This window comes from Geotrypetes seraphini, chromosome 14 (assembly GCF_902459505.1).
Source record: "Geotrypetes seraphini chromosome 14, aGeoSer1.1, whole genome shotgun sequence".
NCBI classification, from domain to species: domain Eukaryota; kingdom Metazoa; phylum Chordata; class Amphibia; order Gymnophiona; family Dermophiidae; genus Geotrypetes; species Geotrypetes seraphini.
In genome coordinates this window covers 63,870,679-63,890,512 of record NC_047097.1, presented here as the reverse complement: position 1 = coordinate 63,890,512, position 19,834 = coordinate 63,870,679, and the positions used below count along the sequence as shown (strand labels likewise).

The 19,834-nt window shown below is 44.4% G+C and overlaps 1 protein-coding gene across 3 annotated transcripts in view; it reads left to right on the top strand.

The window, feature by feature from the left end:
- Positions 1-19,834, top strand: part of ACAN (aggrecan) — a 92,891-nt gene that overhangs the window by 63,708 nt on the left and 9,349 nt on the right. For 2 of the 3 annotated variants that reach the window (XM_033921130.1, XM_033921129.1), the window contains exons 14-17: positions 3,623-3,736; positions 5,428-5,586; positions 8,154-8,236; positions 11,401-11,545. In XM_033921130.1, coding sequence (XP_033777021.1) covers positions 3,623-3,736; positions 5,428-5,586; positions 8,154-8,236; positions 11,401-11,545 — 501 coding nt within the window. The remainder of the gene's footprint in view (positions 1-3,622; positions 3,737-5,427; positions 5,587-8,153; positions 8,237-11,400; positions 11,546-19,834) is intronic. The other variant, XM_033921131.1, reaches the window with a different exon arrangement.

Here is a 19,834-nt window from a genome sequence, read left to right as displayed (position 1 = left end):
GTTTTAGTTTAGTTTATTGCACAGAACCAAAGTGGAATTGTCCCAACCAGAATGGTGCACACCAAAAAAGTGTCTTTCAACTCATCTGATAAATTCAAATGCCTTTATTCATCCAATGACTCAATGACCCGACATGCACATGTTTTGGCCTACTCGGCCTGCATCAGGAGTCTAAAAGTACATACATAGGCATAAATAAATCAATAACATACAAAATATGCATATAAAAAATTACATTAAAAAATATATTTAATACCAGCAAAGAATAAAAAGTATATGTAAACATTATAGTTAAAACAGTATATGTAAACATTATAGTTAAAACAAAAAATAAAATTATTTCATGCACCACATATATAATTTGAGTATTGACATGAAAATTCATCATACAACACAGATACATAAAAAAAAAAAAAAAAGAAGGAAAACTCTGGAAGGAGAGAGCATAGGATGAAGTTAAGAGGTGATAGGCTCAGGAGTAATCCTCTTTACAGAAAGAGTGGTAGATGCTTGGAATAGTCTCCCAGTGGAGGTAGTGGCGATGAAAATGGTATCTGAATTTAAGAAAGCATGGGACAGGCATGTGGGATCTGTTAGGGAGAAGAGGAGATAGTGGATGGTGTTAGGGCTACCAGATGTCCGGATTTCCATGGTATTCGAGGACATGCCCAGGGGTCCAGACGGCTTTTCAAAACCCAGTTTGTCCGGGTTTTGAAAAGCTTCCTCTAAATCACGCCAGTCAGGAGGACATCTGCGCATGCAGGCAGCAGGGGGCTGGGCTACGGTGGGATTGGGGGCGGGACTAGGGCATAATGGGGTGGAGGATAACCCTAGATGGTGTGGAAGGGCAGACTGGATGGGCCTTTATCTACCACCATGTTTCTATGTTTCTATCTGTTTTGAATAACTGTTTTGCTTTTCATTGCTTGGTATATCTCAGGGGTCTCAAAGTCCCTCCTTGAGGGCCGCATTCCAGTCGGGTTTTCAGGATTTCCCCAATGAATATGCATGAGATCTATGTGCATGCGCTGCTTTCAATGCATATTCAATGGGGAAATCCTGAAAACCCGACTGGATTGCGGCCCTCAAGGAGGGACTTTGAGACCCCTGGTATATCTGGTCTGCCCTCTATCCTGTTTGCATCTGCAGATCACCATCTCTTCTTTTCTGGTGTAAACCCTTTAGGCCGGGTACAAACTGAGAGAGAGAGAGGGTCAGAGAGGCTTCTATTTCGACCTGTATGTACACCCTGAGGATCAAGCCATTCTTTCAATTCATTCAGATAATCCTCTAAGCATTATAAAATTAGAGGGATGTCAAACAGGCCCTTAGTGTGCAAGACATTGTCTTATGCCGTTCTGCTGTGACTCAGTCCAATGTTCTTTGATCTATGTCTCGCTCTTCCTGTTTTCTTTCTCCAGGCCTTGTACTTAGGAGACATCAAGCAGCCACCTAGGATGATCGAAGCTTAAATTGTTTAACATCTGTTCCTTAATAAAATAAAAAGAAAAATCACAGCTCCTCGCTCTGCCCTTTGCTTCAGCTGCACGCTACATTGCCGCTGCGCACACAGACGCTTAATGGACGCTAAATGAAAAGGAGCCTCTCTCTACTTGTTCAGTTGGTTTCCACTATGAATGATGTTGCTCACTGACAAACGCATAGATTTTACTCAAGTTAAAAATTGGCCTCCCGAGGGCAAAACAAACCATACAGGGCCGGCCGGGCCTTATCACAGTGACTCTATTTTTCGATAGGGCTCCACTTTTTAGGCTGTAATGATTTACGTAAATAATCCCCGCAGCGAGTCTTTGCATGAGACCATCACCTCTCTCCTACATCACCCACAAACTGCCCAGGAATTATATTTAGAGGCACAAGAGGACCTCGTTTATAAAAGTTCTGTGCCGTGTTGCTTCCTTGGAAAAACTATACTAGATTTGCTAGTGAAATCGGGCAGAAAACTGAGCCCCTAAGGTCGGGAGTCTGTAAACGGTGGCCTACGTCAGCCGGCACCTTCAAAAAACAGCTCCGGCCGCATGTCAGTCATGCGTAGGTGCCGTTAACAGAATCGCGGCTACCGAAAAACTTAGGCGCCCGTAATGTAGGCTAGGGTTTTAAAGGCAGACGTCTGGATTTCCCTTTTGAGGGCATGTCCGGGTTTTGAAAAGCTTCTGTGAAATCGCCGTCAGGCAGGAGGGCATCTGTGCATGCGCGGATGCCCTCCTGCCCAATGAGAGCAGGTGGGGGGGAGGGGGCTAGGGGGGGATTGGGGGCAGGACTGGGGAGTGACGGGGTGGGGATGGGTGGAACTGAGTGGGCCGGGGGGCCAGCCTAGGAGGTCAGGATTTCCCAAATGGAAAATTTGGTAACCCTAACATTACCATCGCCTAGGTTTCATGAAGAATCACGCCTAGCGACACCCAAGCTCCTCTCCACCCCTAACCACACCTGCCTTGCCTTAGGCACCATTATTTGCCATGCTTAGTATCAAGTCTAGATTGATTCTCAGATCTCTAGTTCTCTGGGGGATTTGAGCCCCATCACATTTTAATATAGCCGAAAAGATCCTGTGAAAGGGTTTCTTGTCCTGGAGCTAGCTTGGGATTTCCTGTCAGGCATGAAATCCACTTGAGGCTGAGTAAAGCTTCATTTTATGCTAAGCTGAAGCCTAAGATTATCTTTTATCAGCCCTGAAAAATTATCCCCCCAAAATTATCCAATAACTGCAGGTATAAATATGGCACACTGGATGCCTGGTCTAGAATTCATGTTTTATTGTTTCTTGTAGCTATGGCAACAAGACCTACATAATACAAAGTGCGTCTAATTTCTTTAAAACATTTTTTAATTTTTTTTTTTTTTCTAATAAATAGGTGGCAAGGTTAAAGCAGTGCCCTAAAGAATGCTCTGATAGGATTGAAGCAAAAAGAAAACGGGAAAGATTAATATGTTTTTAACAAATCACACACACAAGACTAGGCCAAGGATTATGGGGAGGGGGCGGGGGATCCATATGGACCTAGCCCCTTCTGGTACTGGTTTACATATACCTCAAACTGCATGACTCTTTATCTATTAAGATTCATAAATGCTACTGAGATGATCATAATATAATATAATAAAATGCTAGGCCGCGCATACGCACTTCCTATGTGTGAGCTGTAGCGACACATAGGAAGTGCGCATGTGCGGCTTACGGTCTGGCCTGCTCCCTGTTGAAAGACGCAGCGGTAGCTCTTGACGTCGCCACGATGTAGGGACCCGCAGGTAGGACTGTGCATGCCCCTACAGTACTCTTCCTTCCCCCCCTCCCCCCCGAGGCGGATGTCGACCATAACAAAGAATGGATCACAAATTCCTACCATAGGTACCATGGCTGGTTTTGTGCTCATGTATACCATACCTTATATAATACTCCCAAAAATAATAATAAGGATTATACGAATACACACTTACACCCTCACTTGCACACATACACACACAACCAACAACAACAACAAAGCAACATTAAAATAAATAAATAAGCAACGGATTCTTCCGGAACAAGTAGTCGCATTCTCTCCTATTTCATCACATTCTCTGCCAGGAAACCTAACGGCAGACCCTTAATTTCTTGCAGACAATGATGAGTGCCTCTCAAGCCCCTGTCTGAATGGAGCTACCTGCGTTGATGGCATCGACTCTTTCAAATGCTTATGCCTTCCCAGCTACGGAGGGGACCTCTGTGAGATCGGTACGACCAATCTGGCCTGAGCTAATTTTACTAACGTCTCCATCCAAACGAACCCCACCCGGCTCTGCTTGCTTCACTTAGCAATTGACCTACAAAGACCTTTGGCTGCGGAATGTATGGTTACGATGCATAATAATTTGCCTATTATACATCTAGCCTGAATTGGTTTTGTCTTTTCTCAGTGTTTAGGAGAAAGCAGCAGCCTACTGTTTCCTCAGAGGCCTGCCATCTTTGCAAACTTCCCTGCTTCTTCTCATGAGTTACTAAGACTTGTATGCGAAAGAAAAGACTTGCAGGGAGAATATGAAATTGTTATCATTAGTGGACTGTAGAAAAGCTAATATTACCCGTTATTTTCTTGTGTTTCTGTCCTTTCTTTTGGGGGCTCATTACAATGGAGAAATGAGGCACTGAGGAGAATGCCCCAAAGGCCTCTTGATCTTCATCTGCTAAGGCGCATGCTCTTCCATCTAGTCCTCCTAATGTGTGTTGATCTGTTCTTTTCTAACATATTTAATCTCCAGCCGGAAACACAGGTCATGCCTAATGTGACCATTTTTTTTTTTTTCCGCAAAATGGGACAGGACCTCCCGGATCCTGGACACCCCCCCTCCCCCCAGGACCCCACAGTACCTTTTTTAATCCCAGCAGCTGCCTCCTGTCCTGATGTCTTCCGGCATCAGCAGAGCGGCGCACAAGCCAGGCGTGAGTGTTTCACGCACCTGCCTGGTCCCGCGCCGCTCACTGAATGGCCGCCGTCAGTTCTCGTGGGACTCGCGAGAACTGACAACCGCCATTCAGTGAGCGGCACGGTACCAGGCAGGCGCGCCGCTCTGCCGCTGCCGGAAGACATCAGGACAGAAGGTAACCGCCGGGATTAAAAAAGGTACTGGGGGGGGGGGGGAGGTTGTATTCGCTACAGTATTTGTTTCTTCAGCTGTGCTTGGGGACAACGGCTACCTAAAAACAGGATGGTCCTGTTCTAAGCGGGACAAATGGTCGCATTAATCATGCCATAAAGCAGTCCGCTACTAATGATGGCAAAAAAAAAAAAATCTATGTTTGTTTATTCCAAAGGCAAGGCATTCCTAACACCTTTCTTATGATGAAATCCCTTTCTGCTAGGCTTGTGGTAGGGAAAATGCCACACAATATTTTTAGGCCGTGGGCATTCATTAGGGGAGTTGAGTTTAGGTTGTTCCACTCATCTTTGTAAAGATGTACTTCCTGTACCTCCGGTATGTCTACTGTAACTGCTGGTTCGATCTACTGAAATGCAGGTCTGAAGTCAACTTGAAATCCGTAAAGGGGATACAGGAGCTACATCAGGGCCCGTCCTCCAAAATTCTGTAGTGGGATGGAACCCTGCAGACTTTTATCCTCCTACACCCCTGAATATTATCCGTGTGTAGAATAGATTGTGTGGATGTGGATGGTACTATAAAGACGGATGAGGGCTCCTACTTTCTTTTGTGCGTTCCTAAGGAAGATAACATTCATCTATGTTTTCGTTAGCTCTCCCCAGTATATATAACAATGTTCTTCATTTTATAGGTTCTTCAAATCAGTTCCTGTAAATCAAGAGAAGCTACACGCACAGAGCTCAGCATACAATTGTCTGTGCTGTCCCCCTTGTGTCGCGTACACACACATACGCAAACCCTTTTCACCCTACGTCTTGTTGGTTTCAGATGTGGAGATCTGTGAAGACGACTGGACAAAATTCCAGGGCAACTGTTACAAACACTTCTCGGACAGAGAAACCTGGGCAGATGCAGAAACAATATGTCGACATCATCAATCCCATCTTGCCAGCATCATCACCCCTGAAGAACAAGAGTTTGTAAATGGTAAGTGCCTCCGTGGAGTAGTCATTGAAAGTAAATTCAGACCGAGTGGTACAAATGGGGCAGGCTTTTGGGATCTGTTAGAGGGAAGAAGAGATAGCGGATGATGTGGATGGGCAGACTGGATGGGCCATGTGGTCTTTATCTGCCGTCATTTTCTCTGTCTCTATGGGCCAAATTCTCCAAATGGTGTCCTGAAGTAAGGTGGCGGTAGGCATTCTACTGCCATTTAATGAACCAATCGGGATGTGCTTTCTTTTCTAAAAATGCAGGTGCCATTCTTAGGCATCTATCTCATGCCTACAGAAGTGCATAGAAGCACCTAAGACTGGCGTGGGTGTGGTTTATGCCGGAAGTGGCTGTGGGCGTCCCTATGCACCTCTGTAGGTGCAAGACTGGCCCCTTATATGTAGGCCTTTAAAATGCTGTTCTACATTTAAGGCACCTATATTAAAAAAAAAAAAAAGACGTCAAGAAAGAAAGTTTATAAATTGCGCCATGGGAAGAAGAATTTATAAGACGTTATGCTGAAATAGTGCTTATGAAGGTATGAAAAAAGAAACAACGGACCAATGAAGACGCGCGTGGATTGAAGACAAAGTTTTATTTTATTTTTCTTTCCAGCTTATGATTTATCTTTAATCTTATCTATTGTTTTGCCTTTTGTCTTTGTTTTGTTCTATTTCTATCATTTAAATTTCTCCAGAATTCTACTGTTCAACGGCTCCCCCTTCTGCTTCTATTCCTTTCTCTCCTCTCTTCTACCTTCCAAAGTATTTAGATCAATGCTGTCTTGTTAAAATGTTTATTTTATTTTTATTTTTCCTCTAACTCTACTTTTCACTTCTCTATTACCCTCCAGGTACTTTAGTTAGATTGTGAGCCTTCGGGACAGTAAGGGAATTTTTCAAGTACCTTTCTTATTTCTAATCTTAATGTATATTTTCTGTAAACCGCTTAGAACCTAACGGATGTAGCGGTATATAAGAAATAAATTACATTACATTACATTACATTTTGATCTGCGTTTGACGCAGAAAGCTTTTAACCATCTGAAGGCCCTTGTAGAGAATTATATTGCTTTGTTGATTTACTCGCATAAATATTAGTGTGAAGCTATAGGTATTATATTAATTCATTAATAGCTTCTTAGCTATAGCTATATAGGTTCAGCTAATCTAAGTACAGTATTTCAAAGGAGTGGCCACTCACATGTGGGGAGGCCAGGGAAAGAGAGTGTTTTGGGCTACCTAGAATACAGAGATGCACTCCCAATATCATACAGAAAATCCATAGCTTATGGGGAAAAATACATATTAATGTTTACTCCTGACCCAAATAATAACAAATTAGGTGAATCACTATAGATCACCTCCCATAATCTCACACTTGCAACAATGATTTTGTTGATTTCAATGATGACAGACCCTCAGAGGTACCACCACGATACTCAAAGATTTTTCACTGTATCTGTCTTTACATACCAATTCCTCACCGGGTCCTACTTAATTCGTCTTAAATATCAAACTTTATCATAAAGATGTTGAAATACTTAGCTTAGTTAGTATTAGTGGTCTAACTCGCAGGGATTATCATGCCAACATCTCTTTTATCACTGTCACTTTTCTATTTTAGTTCAGTCAATTATATTATCACACCTTAATTACTGTAATGTTATCTACCTCAGCATCACAAAAACTTGCCTCTACAGACATAGAAACATAGAAATAGACGGCAGATAAGGGCCACGGCCCATCTAGTCTGCCCACCGCAATGACCCTCCCCTACCTAACTCTGTGAATAGATCCCACGTGTCTATCCCATTTGGCCTTAAAATCAGGCACGCTGCTGGGCTCAGTGACCTGAAGTGAAAGACTATTCCAGCGATCAACCACCCTTTCAGTGAAAAAGAATTTCCTGGTGTCACCGTGCAGTTTCCCTCCCCTGATTTTCCACGGATGCCCCCTAGTTGCCATGGGACCCTTGAGAAGGAAGATATCTTCTTCCACCTCGATGTGGCCCGTGAGATACTTGAACGTCTCTAATTATAAGTCGATTCTGATGTATAGATCGGAGGTTCCTTGAAGGTATGTATGGTATGAAAAAACTCCAGCATTTTTCCTTGTCTGTCCTGGTGGGCTCACAATCTATCTACTTAGGATTTTAAAGTTTTTGAGGCTTGTGCAGATGAGGACGGAGCTTGCAAGAATGGGGCAGGGACAGGAAAATAACTCGTCAGGATGGGAAAATGAGTTCCCATGGGGACGGGAAAAAATTTGTGCTCGTATCATTCTCTAGTCAGGATCATATTTATGTGCAACACCACTTGATCACTCTGCTCTCAAATGTCTCAGGTACCTCTTCCTGGTCTTTCAGAGCCACATGGCTCCCAGCTCACACGGTACTTGAGTATTCCTAATTAATGAGGTACTATGTGAGTGTATGACAGGGGAAGGGAATGTAAGTTTTTTAATTTTTGACTGAGATGAGACAATTTTTTGTTGGGTTTTTTTTTTTTAGTCAATTCATTTCATTTCTTTTGCATTTCATCTTGCTCTTTTTGTCTCTAGGCAATGCACAGGATTATCAATGGGTTGGGCTGAATGACCGGACAATAGAACATGACTTCCGTTGGTCTGATGGACACACCCTGGTGAGTACATGATTATAAAAGAAAAGTGAAGTTGTGGATCATATTTATTTATTTATAAACATATACAGGGCAGGATTAATTCATCCAGGGCCCCTAGGCACCCAAGTACACTGGGCCCCCTGCCCCGCCTCCACCCCACCATGCGCCTGGGCAGAAACGGGAAGCTTTGGGCAAGCAGCACCGCTTGCACAATTACACTTCCCGTTGCCTTTCTTACCCGCGTTGCTTGCTTGCCTTACTTTCCATCGATGGGGGGGGGGGGATGCGTTGACGATCGGGGTGTGGCCCGCATTGCCGATCGATGCTGGAGGGGCCCATCGCCGTTTGGAAAAAACAATGTTGATGCTCTCCTTCATCGGGCCCCCCCCTGACCATTTCAGGCCTTAGGCACGTGCCTACTTGGCCTATTGGATAATCCTGCCCTGAACATATACCCCGCTTAAACCTAAGTAGGTCACAAGATACATACACATTTATTCCACGGTCAAAATCCCTAATCCCCCCCTTCCACTTCTTATCACCCCTCCCACAAATGACCCAAACTCTCCCGTTCCCCCCTCTTATTGTTCTCTCCAAAACCGCTAACTCCAATGACCTGTACAACCCCCCCTTCATGCTCACCTCAACATCTTCGTTGCTTGTAAATCTGATTAATTGTAACTTCTTTTTAAATTCTGTTTAATTGATGTGAACCGCCTAGAACTCCCTGGGTATGGCGGTATACAAAAATAAAGTTATTATTATTATTATACACAGTTTTTAAAAACAATACAATAAATATTTTTTAAAACTCTCCAAAAGTATTATTAATGTAAGTAGGTTTCAAGTAACAACCTCTATAAATAAAGCCATTTTTAACCCCTTTTTTAAATCTCTGAATGTCCGAGAGCATTCTAAGTGACCCTGTCGGATTATCTCATAGTAGCACCCCTGCCACTGAGATTACTGAAGCCCTCATTTTTACGTCATGTACGCTTGTCAGCCCTTCACGAACCACTCGCAGTGTCCCCTCAGGCCCTCAGCACCCTTGTAAAAATTGACCCCCAACATTCATACCTTGGAAATTTCTGGATTTGGTGTCACTGAGATCCTGTAGGAATTGCCAGGTCCGCAGGCAAACACCAGAAATCTATAGTTGCTGATACCAAATCAATCTATTCAGGTCCCCGAGGCAGAATTGGCATCAGGTTGGCCAGGAGCAACAGAAATATTTCCTTCCACTTGCATGGACGCAGTGACCTCACCTTTTTAGGTCCATAAACGAGCAAGGCCAGCTTAACTATTAGGCAAATCATGAAATCGCCTGGAGTGGCAGCTTCTAGAGCATTGTCTCGCAAACTTTCCGGCCGGCGGCACACTAAATCCAGTGCCCTGGCCGGAAGGCACCCGGAAGTGCGTGGAGGCCCACCTGGCCTGCTTCAGTGAAGGGATCCGGGAGGTGCAGGGAGAGGAGGAGAGACTCCGGCCGGGAGGAGAGTCATCTGCACCGGCTCACTTTCTACAGGATGCGCCTCGCCATGAGAGGTGCGTTCTGTAGGCAGTCAGTCAAAGTGTGGACGACTTTCCTCCTCAGTTTGCGATATACTGTTCTAGAGGATGGAAAAATAATAGGTCCTTAAAGAATGTAAAGAACATTCAATAAGTACTTTTACCTGCAGGGATGGTGCATAATTTCAAATAGCCTATGTACCTCAATAAATAGGTTTCCGAAATTGACCTCATTATCTATACCCCGAATATATGCAGCAGAGTTTAATATGTAAAAGTTGATAGGAATGGGTTGGTATTGGGGTGACCATGATTGATCATTTTAATTATCAAATTAGCAGGGAGGGGGGAGCTAGGGGCCTGAAAGTTAATTGAGGTTTGCCTCAGGTGCTTAATATGTGTGTATCAGCCCCTTCCATTTCTATGGGCTCAAAGGAGGGAGCAAAGCCAGTGAGCCTGTGTAGATCGCAAACAGTAGGAGAAGTTCTTTCCTTTTTGCCAGACTGGTTAGAAGCAAGAGAAGGAGCCCTTGAGAACCCACGCATGGGAAAAAGGAGAGAGAACGGCCATCAGCTAAGGGGAGGCACCTGAACCGATCAGATGGGGTGGTTCGGCTGGCGGGATCCTGAGGCAGGAAGGGGAAGAGTGATGGAGTCAGGCACACGGTATTGACAACATTGGTATACTACCTGCCAATAAAAATGAACGCGTCAGCAATGGATTTGGCGCACAGGAAAAGCCAATGGTAGGACGTGTTAAGGCCATTTTGTAGCACGTCTTAAAGGGTCCTAAAATCTATAATTACAAATAACTCACACCCCACCACCAAAATATAACAGATTAAGAAAAAAAAAAATCAGCATTTAAAACAGAGCCCCACAAACATAAACCCAATCTGGTGGTATTGGTAAGTCATAACTAGGCCCTTTGAGTTGTAATAGTTAGGTTTTGCTTGTTTTTAGTCATGTAATTTTAATAACATATGATTATGAATGGGTTTTTTTTTTTTATTTGCAAATCATGTGAAATGTAAATTTTTTAAGTAAAGTACATAAAATCCACCCAACAAAGTTGCATATTCAAAATCATCCACACATTTACATGGAACAAACATAACACCTCTGTAAAGACCCCTGTGTAGGGTTACCAGATTTTCCCGAAGGAAAATCCGGACCCGTGGCCACGCCCACAGGCCCGCCCAGTTCTGACTGCATCACGCCCCGGTTCCGTCCCCCGGCCACGCCCCAGGTGGCATCTGTGCATGATGCACGCACGTGATGTCACCGCGTTGCGTCCACACAGGCCAGACCCTCGGACATGTCCTCGAAAAGGAATACATTTCCAGGGAAAAATCCGAACATCTGGTAACCCTACCCCCGTGGATTCTCTGAAGTATGATGAAACATGATGTGGATAAGATTGAAGATAACACATACCACCTCTTTTACTAAGGTGGGCTAACCGATTAGCGCATGCCAAACGCTAACACGTCCATAGACTAACATGCACGCATTAGCATGTAGCATGCGGTAATCGGTTAGCGCACCGTCGTATAAGAGGGCCATAGACCCCGATCCACAGATACGATGATCTCATAAGTCTTTCAGAAAGAGAAGGTAGAAAATGGGAATCAGTTCTGAGCTGTGAGCTAAAATCGTTGCCTTTCTTTTTCTCAGCAATATGAAAACTGGAGACCGAACCAGCCAGATAATTTCTTTGCGACAGGAGAAGATTGTGTTGTGATGATCTGGCATGAACGCGGGGAGTGGAACGATGTCCCCTGCAACTATCATCTCCCTTTTACCTGCAAAAAAGGAACAGGTGAGGCAAGCAGGCCCGGCTGTTCTGCCGTGCCCGCTTCTATATGTTACACGTATGAAAACGTCCAAAGAATAGTGCCTCAGTTGTGCCTTCAATATCATCAAATAAAGATAGCGATTGTCTCAACTATTTAACATCCAGGCTCAGAAAGTACTTGTATATAGGTATATGTCACATAAATATACTATTGTATGGACTATATACTATTGTATGGACCTTCAGACCACCAACAGGGTACATACCCCAGACTGTTATATTCTTCGTCAGTCCAACTTTATTTATTTTATTTTTATATTTAAGGTCATTTTAAAACCAACAAAACATCACTTAGCTCTAGCTTATAATGATGCTCTTCAATAGTGTAGATGGAAGAGCATCATTATAAGCTAGAGCTAAGTGATGTTTTGTTGGTTTTAAAATGACCTTAAATATAAAAATAAAATAAATAAAGTTGGACTGACGAAGAATATAACAGTCTGGGGTATGTACCCTGTTGGTGGTCTGAAGGTCCATACAATAGTATATAGTCCATACAATGGTATATTTATATGACATATACCTATATACCTATATACAAGTACTTTCTGAGCCTGGATGTTAAACAATTGAGACAATCACTATCTTTGTTTGATGACACTTATGAAAAGACAAGATTGGTTACCCAAAAATACAGTAAATGAGAGCATGGAACACAACAGCTGTCAGCTATACTGATAAGGGAAATACAGTCATGTGAAAAAAATGAGGATATCCCATGAAATATTCAGGGTTGTTTTTTTTAATAAATTTTTATTGATTTTTAAACTTTGACAATGCAATACAATTACCTGAACGTAAATATTTCACAAAACGCATTATTAAACACACAATTTATACATAAAACAATCATTTTCTCCCCCCTCCCAAATTTTAATACCAGAAGACAAATTATGCAATTATAATATTATAATTAAGTAATTTTAATAATCAAAATACCTTTCCCTCCCCACACCCTCCCCTGGATGTGTAAGGAAATCCACCAACCACAAAAAAATAAATAAGTAAATACATTATAATTATTACGAGGTAACAAATAACAGTCAATGGGCCACACACTCTATTAAACCCCAAACACTCCGCATTCATTCTCTCATATGTATACGTGGTACATACATTTGTCCACCAAAACGTGTAATTCGGTCTGTCATAGCCCTTCCAATTATGTGTAAGAAATGTTCTTAAGAAATATTCACACATCGATGTCAAATCTTTTTTCAATTTATATCTAGAAAAAAAAAGTGATGTAATTGCAGGTAAACAATTCTTTTTTTGTTATCATGTTATCATCTTTTGTTTCATGAGTAAATCATGGAAAATTTTTGTTGTTTACCTGGATAGATTCTTCCAACAGTGTGAAATATTTTTGATGGGCTCCGAAAGGGGTCGTCCTAAAACAATCATTTTGAGATTTAGCGGCTCTTGGATCGTTACCATAGAGGAAATGACATTCCAAATAGAGAATGACACGGGGACCGTTTACCACGGTAAACCGTGGTCACCGCAGTAAATCCGCAGTAATGGGGCCATTTGCAACTGGTTTACCGCAGGAAAGGGGACAAGACCTTTTACCACCCCGTGGAAGCGGTGAAAAGTCTTGCCCCTGTGGTTAAAAAAATTGCGCCCGTGTCAGACTCGGCATCTCCTCCCCAGCTCCTCTTGGGCCTATTTTACCTTCAGGAGCCAGCCATGCCACGATGAAGACAGAAGGAACCCAAAACTAAAGCCTGAGACCAATGTGATTTGAAGAATAAAATTACCAGAATATTTCAGATTTGAAATATGTATCCTGCTAGAGCTGGAATTAGACATAACTGGGGACTGCAAAGCCCAGGCTGTGCTTCTTTAGCTTCCAGCTGGCTTAGGTTTCTCTCTCTCTGACCAGGGGCAGTTGCCCTCCCCTAACACTATTCCTGCCATGTGGGATTGAAGTATTTCGTTGGCTTGATTTTTCTATGTAGCATTCTGTAGTAATTTGGTTTGTTCAGTTTTCACAATAGTGGCGGGGATATTTGTGAAAGGGAGGGGAGACAGGGGTTTTGTTGATCCTTGCTCTGTATTTGTGTTTATAAAATGACAATTGTACAGAATAGTCTCTTTTTATACTTTAATAAAATAAGTTCAGTATAAAATCATAACTATTCAAGGCTTGTGAGGGTGGGATCTGACAGTTTGCAGGGCTGTGACGGGTTATCAAGCTTACGGGACGGGGACTGGGCTCGCAGGGATGGGGACTGAGCTCGCGGGGACTGGGCGGGAACGGTGATAAATTGTTTTCCCCGGGTCATTCTCCAATTCCAAACTCTTTCCCCCAAAAATCTTGAGCTGAGAACATTGAAATATCATGCGAGGCAATGTGCCCACGGATTTCTCACATGACCGACCTAAATTAGAGACTTTGGGCTCCTTTTACAAAGCCGCGTTAGGGCCTTAACGCGCAGAATAGCGTGCGCTAAAATGCCCCGCGCGCTAGCCGCTACCGCCTCCTTCTAAGTAGGCGGTAATTTTTCAGTACCCTCTCTGAAACATCAGAGGTGACCAGCGGAGTGCCGCAGGGCACGGTCCAGGGTCCTCTCCTTTTTAACATATTCATAAGGGACTTGACACGAGGGATACAGGGTAAAGTAACGTTATTCGCCGACGATGCAAAACTGTGCTACATAGTAAGTGAAAGCTTTTTACAGGATAGTATGACACAGGACCTTCGTACGTTGGAAAACTGGTCCTCGACATGGCAGCTAGGCTTCAATGCTACGAAATGTAAGGTCATGCACCTCGGTAGCAGAAATCCGTGCAGAACTTACACCCTAAATGGAGAAACATTAGCCACGACCTCAGTAGAACGAGATTTGGGAGTAATCATCAGTGCAGACATGAAGGCTGCCAAGCAGGTAGAGAAGGCCACATCCAAGGCAAGGCAAATGATGGGATGTATCAATAGAAGTTTCGTCAGTCGGAAACCAGAAGTCATAATGCCGCTCTACAAAACCATGGTGAGACCTCATCTGGAGTACTGTGTGCAGTTCTGGAGGCCACATTACCGTAAAGACGTGATTAGAATCGAGTCGGTTCAGCGGATGGCCACTAGGATGATCTTGGGGTTCAAGGGTCTCTCATACGAAGAGAGACTGAGCAGACTGCGGCTCTACACTCTAGAGGAACGCAGGGAGAGAGGGGACATGATTGAGACATTTAAATACATCGCAGGACGTGTCGAGGTGGAAGATGTCATCCTCTTCCCCAAAGGACCCTCGACCACAAGAGGGCATCCGCTTAAACTCAGAGGAGGGAAATTTAGTAGTGACACCAGGAAGTATTTTTTCACGGAAAGGGTGGTAGATCACTGGAATAAGCTTCCGGTGCAGGTGGTCGAGGCCACCGGCGTGCTCGACTTTAAAAGTAAATGGGACATGTACGTGGGATCCCTACGTAGGACGAGTCGCTAGCATCTAGACTTATCGGGGTGGGTCAGTAGAGTGGGCAGACTTGATGGGCTATAGCCCTTTTCTGCCGTCATCTTTCTATGTTTCTATATAGCGCGTGCTAATCTTGCCTGCGTGCTAAAAAAGCTCGCGCACCTTAGTAAAAGGAGCCCCTTTATGTGAGAATTTAGCAATCACGAGTCGCCTTTACTTATTTTTAAACGAGCGCTGCATTTCTAAAGGAATAGAAACCCCCCCCCAAAAAAAAAGAAGAGGGGGGGGGGAAAGGTTGTGTGGATCAAGAGCTCAATGTAAAATATATCCCTCTTCAGCGTGAAAATTTGACGGTCTTATATAAGCCGGAAGGACAGGAACCCTGGGAATATCACCGAGTCTCCTGGGTTACTGTTATTTTCTGCTTCTTTGACACCCTCTTGCGCCAGAAGAGCTGCTGAGAGCCATCTTCTGCGTTGCTTTTATCCCTTTGTAAATCTGCATGCCTTATTATAAGCTGGTTTGTGAAGCCTGTGCCATGGCACAGAGGAACCCTCTAATGCAGGGGTGTCCAATGTCGGTCCTCGAGAGCCGCAATCCAGTCGGGTTTTCAGGATTTCCCCAATGAATATGCATGAGATCTATGAATATGCATGCACTGCTTTCATTGTATGCTAATAGATCTCATGCATATTCATTGGGGAAATCCTGAAAACCCGACTGGATTGCGGCCCTCGAGGACCGACATTGGACACCCCTGCTCTAATGGGACTTCTCTTCGACCGGACCTCCGCCTCCCCTACTGGTTCATCAGCTCCACCAGGAATCAACAACAACAAAAGCAGCTCTTTGTCTCTTTTGTCAAAACGGGCCCTATTACGGCTTTCCAAAAGAATGGCTTCTTTTTTTTTTTTTTTTTTTTTTGTCTTTCTTCTTTTAAACATCCTTTTAAAATATTGTTGCTAAGTTTCTCCGTTGGAGCTTGAGTGTGCCACGGAACTTAAATATCACAAGCACTACGTTTCACGGCAGACTGGAACCGCGCAGAATGCGAGTGGGATTGAAAACTTTATAAAAGTAGTCTGCCGTGAATTTATGCACGTGGCACTGCTTTCTTAACAAGAGTGGTGGATCCTTTGCCATTCTTCTTCCCCGGTCTGGTCGATTGGGACGACAAGGAGAAGCAATGGGAAGGGACTTAGCATTTCTGCAGGGGAAGGGGTAAAACGCGGACCTGACGGACTTCGCGGATCTAAACCCGCACGTCCTTAAAAATCTGAGGTCCGTGCCGCTTGTAGTTAGTTTCTGGCTCTGACAGACCTCGGTGACAATTTAGCACTGACGGATCCGTCTCAGCATAGGGAGGGGAAAGTATTAGGATCCGTCAGCGCTAAAATGTCCCCGAGATCTGTCGGAGCCAGAGACTAGTGCTGGAGCGGCTCTAAAATGAATCCTTTAAACTGGTTTCCTGCAGCCCCAGTAAATCGGCTCTGACAGACCTCGATGACATTGTAGCGCTGACGGATCCTAATACTTTTCCCTCCCGGATCCGTCAGCGCTAAATTGTCACCGAGGTCTGTCAGAGCCAGAAACTAACTACAAGTAGTAAGGACCTCAGATTTTTAAGGACGTGCGGGTTTAGATCCGTCAGGTCCGCGTTTTACCCCTTCCCTTTCTGCAGGTAGAGCAGTGCTTTGCACACAGAAACAGTAGGGTTGCCAGATTTTGTTAAGCTAAAACTTGGACTCGTGGCCCCGCCCTATTCCGCCCGAGCCCCGCCCCCCAACCTCTTCACTCTCTTTCGAACGTGCGCAGATGTGATGCAGTGACATCACACGCCTACGCGCTTGCACGTGACATTGCGACACACCTGCGCATGCTCGGAGGCCCTCCACGCGCGCTCTCTCCCCCCCCCCCGAACTTGAAAACCCAAACGAACCGCTGCTTTTTAAAAAATCTGTCCGGGCACCCAGACGGCACCCTAAAAATAGGGTTGCCAGATTTTCCAGATGGAAAATCCGCACCCATGGCCCTGCCCCCAGCCAGCCATGCCCCGTTCAGCCCCCCAGGCCCGCCCCCCTTTGACCCGCACGAGCAACGTCAGATGGCATTCGCACATGCGCTGGCGTGACGTGATGTCATCACGTGAATGCGCCTGATGTCACTGCGCGGCGTCCGTGCATGCGCGAATGCCGTCCCGATGTCGCTCGTTGCCAGAAGCTTTTCGAAACCCGGACAAAGTGCTGGGTTATGAAAAGAAATCCGGATCCATGGACAAGACAGCTGGGGAAATCCGGACGTCTGGGTAACCCTAAGAAAAGATGTGTTACCAAATTGTTTGCTCAGCATATGGCTGTACTTAAACCTACAGCCTGAACATATAGAATTTACTCACTGTTTGAGGAGTTATTCCTAGAGTCAGAGATTCAAAGGAGCTTTTATTTAAAAAAATTTATACACCATATAATCAATACCTTATTCAATATGTAACAATAAATTTACCCTCCCCTCCCCCCCTCACGATCATAGAAACATAGAAATAGACGGCAGATAAGGGCCAAGGCCCATCCAGTCTGCCCACCCTAATGTCCCTCCCCTACCATTGCCCTGTGAATAGATCCCTCCTCATTCCTTTGCCCTGTGAATAGATCCCACGTGACGATCCCATCTGGCCTTAAAATCAGGCACGCTGCTGGCCTCGATCACATGTAGTGGAAGACTATTCCAGCGATCAACCACCCTTTCTGTGAAAAAGAATTTCCTGGTGTCAGAATTTCCTGGTGATCAAACTTGTAAATTTAAGGGGAAAAAATAAAATGTCATCTATTCGGTACAATACTTTGTAAATGGCTCCCACATATCCTGAAATTTCCTGAAAAAACCGCGCTGTATTGCAATAAATCTTTCCATTTTATAAACATGACCTAAGGAATTCCACCAGAAATTATAATTTAATCTACTCCAATTTTTCCAATTATACGTAATTTGTTGAATGGCAACCCCAGTCATTATGAGTAATAATTTGTTATTATTTGTAGAAATCTGACTTTTTGCTCTCATTGCCATATCAAACAGCACAGTATCGTATGATAATGCCACTGGGTTATCTAATAAACAATTAATTTGGTCCCAAATTGATTTCCAAAAATTCATAATAAATGGACAATAGAGATAAGAGCATATTATTTGTACCATTGATGATTATGAAGTGTTATATTTATTGTTAATTTGTTTGGATATATTGTTACACTTATTGTAAATTTGAAAATGAATAAAGAATTAAAAAAAATAATAATAATAATTTATACACCGCCTAAATATGTTTATGTTTTATTAGTATTTCTTATACTGCTTTCGCATATTACGGACCTAAGCAGTTTACAATACAATACAAATAATTTATGAAAGGACCTCCATCAGAGATAGGAAAGTGATAGACAGGATGCATATACGGTGGCACCTTGGTTTACGAGCATAATTCGTTCCAGAAGCAGGCTCGCAAGGCCATCATGCAATCTCAGACGATTCGTTCCACAGCCAAGGTTTGCTATGGTGGCCCAGGGGTGGGTGCCGCAGCCCCTTTAGCGGGGTGGCTTCCTTCCCTCAGGGTCCCCGTGCGGCTGCCCTCCAGCTTCGGCCGACGCCTCTGCCGTCGGCCAGCACCTCCCGGCTCCCGAGTCAAGCCGGCCGCCATCCTGTACAAGCATGCGCACGACCTCTCAGCTCCCGAGCCAAGCCGGCTGCCGCCCCGACAACGCGCGCGCCACGTGCAAGCATGCACAATGTTGTAAGGGCCAGATCTTATAATATCCAAGCAGGCAAAACAAATGCCCTTGCAAAGAGCTGAGTTTTCAACATTCTCTTAATCTTCCCTCTGGCATTGCGTTGTCGTTCTATACCAGGTAAATGTTTCCATAACTGCACTCCAGCCACAGCGATTGTAGATGCCAGTGTACTTGCATAATGTGTTTTCATCATTTTCTCCTGAAATAACAGCATAGCATGCTCTGATCTTAATAATCTACCTAGAGGCAGGTGGGCAGCTCACAGGATCAGAAAAAGAGTCTCGGCTCTCTGATTCAACCCCTTTTCACCTTACCAGCAGCCTGTCCTCCATTGGCCTGGCCCACAACTATCCCCTCCTCATGGCGATGCTATCTAGGGCTCCATGCACCGAAGGGGGTGGAGACAGCCCCTTCACCATCTTCCTTATAGGGGGCAACAGCACAGGCCAATGCTCTCCTGCACCCCTTTTCACGCATCTCAACCTAGCCAACCAGGTGACGCTTGCCCGTGGCCTTCCATTGTATAGCCCAATCCCCCTCCCTCTCCTTAGGGGGCGCTTAAAGCTCAGGTTTCACCACAGCCTACAGAGATAGGAGGAGGAAGGGATGCTGGACCTGCAAGGCGAAGGGCAGGGGAGGGGAGATGGATGGATGCTGGACCTATAAGTTTATAGGCCTATTTTTATCTAGCAATTCTCAAGCAACCAGAAACTACCTTTATCTAGCATCTGTCAATTTCTATTGGTCTACTGTACCATTTCATTGGACTAATACATTTTTCAATTAGTTTTAGGGGCCAAAACCCCCTTCCTTGGGTCAGTAAAGTATACTGCTGTTATGGGAAGGAGCGGGGGTGGGGGGAAGGGGCAGAAAAGAGGATGGATGCCGGTGCCCCCACAAAGACAGCACCTGGGGGTAGGCTGCCTCCGCCCCCCCCCCCTAACTACACCACTGATAAAGGGTGCCCATCCTAGAATACTCGATATAGAATACCTTTCAGCATTGATTTTTGGGCTGCCACATTTTAAGTGTCATCTACTGAATCCAGCCCC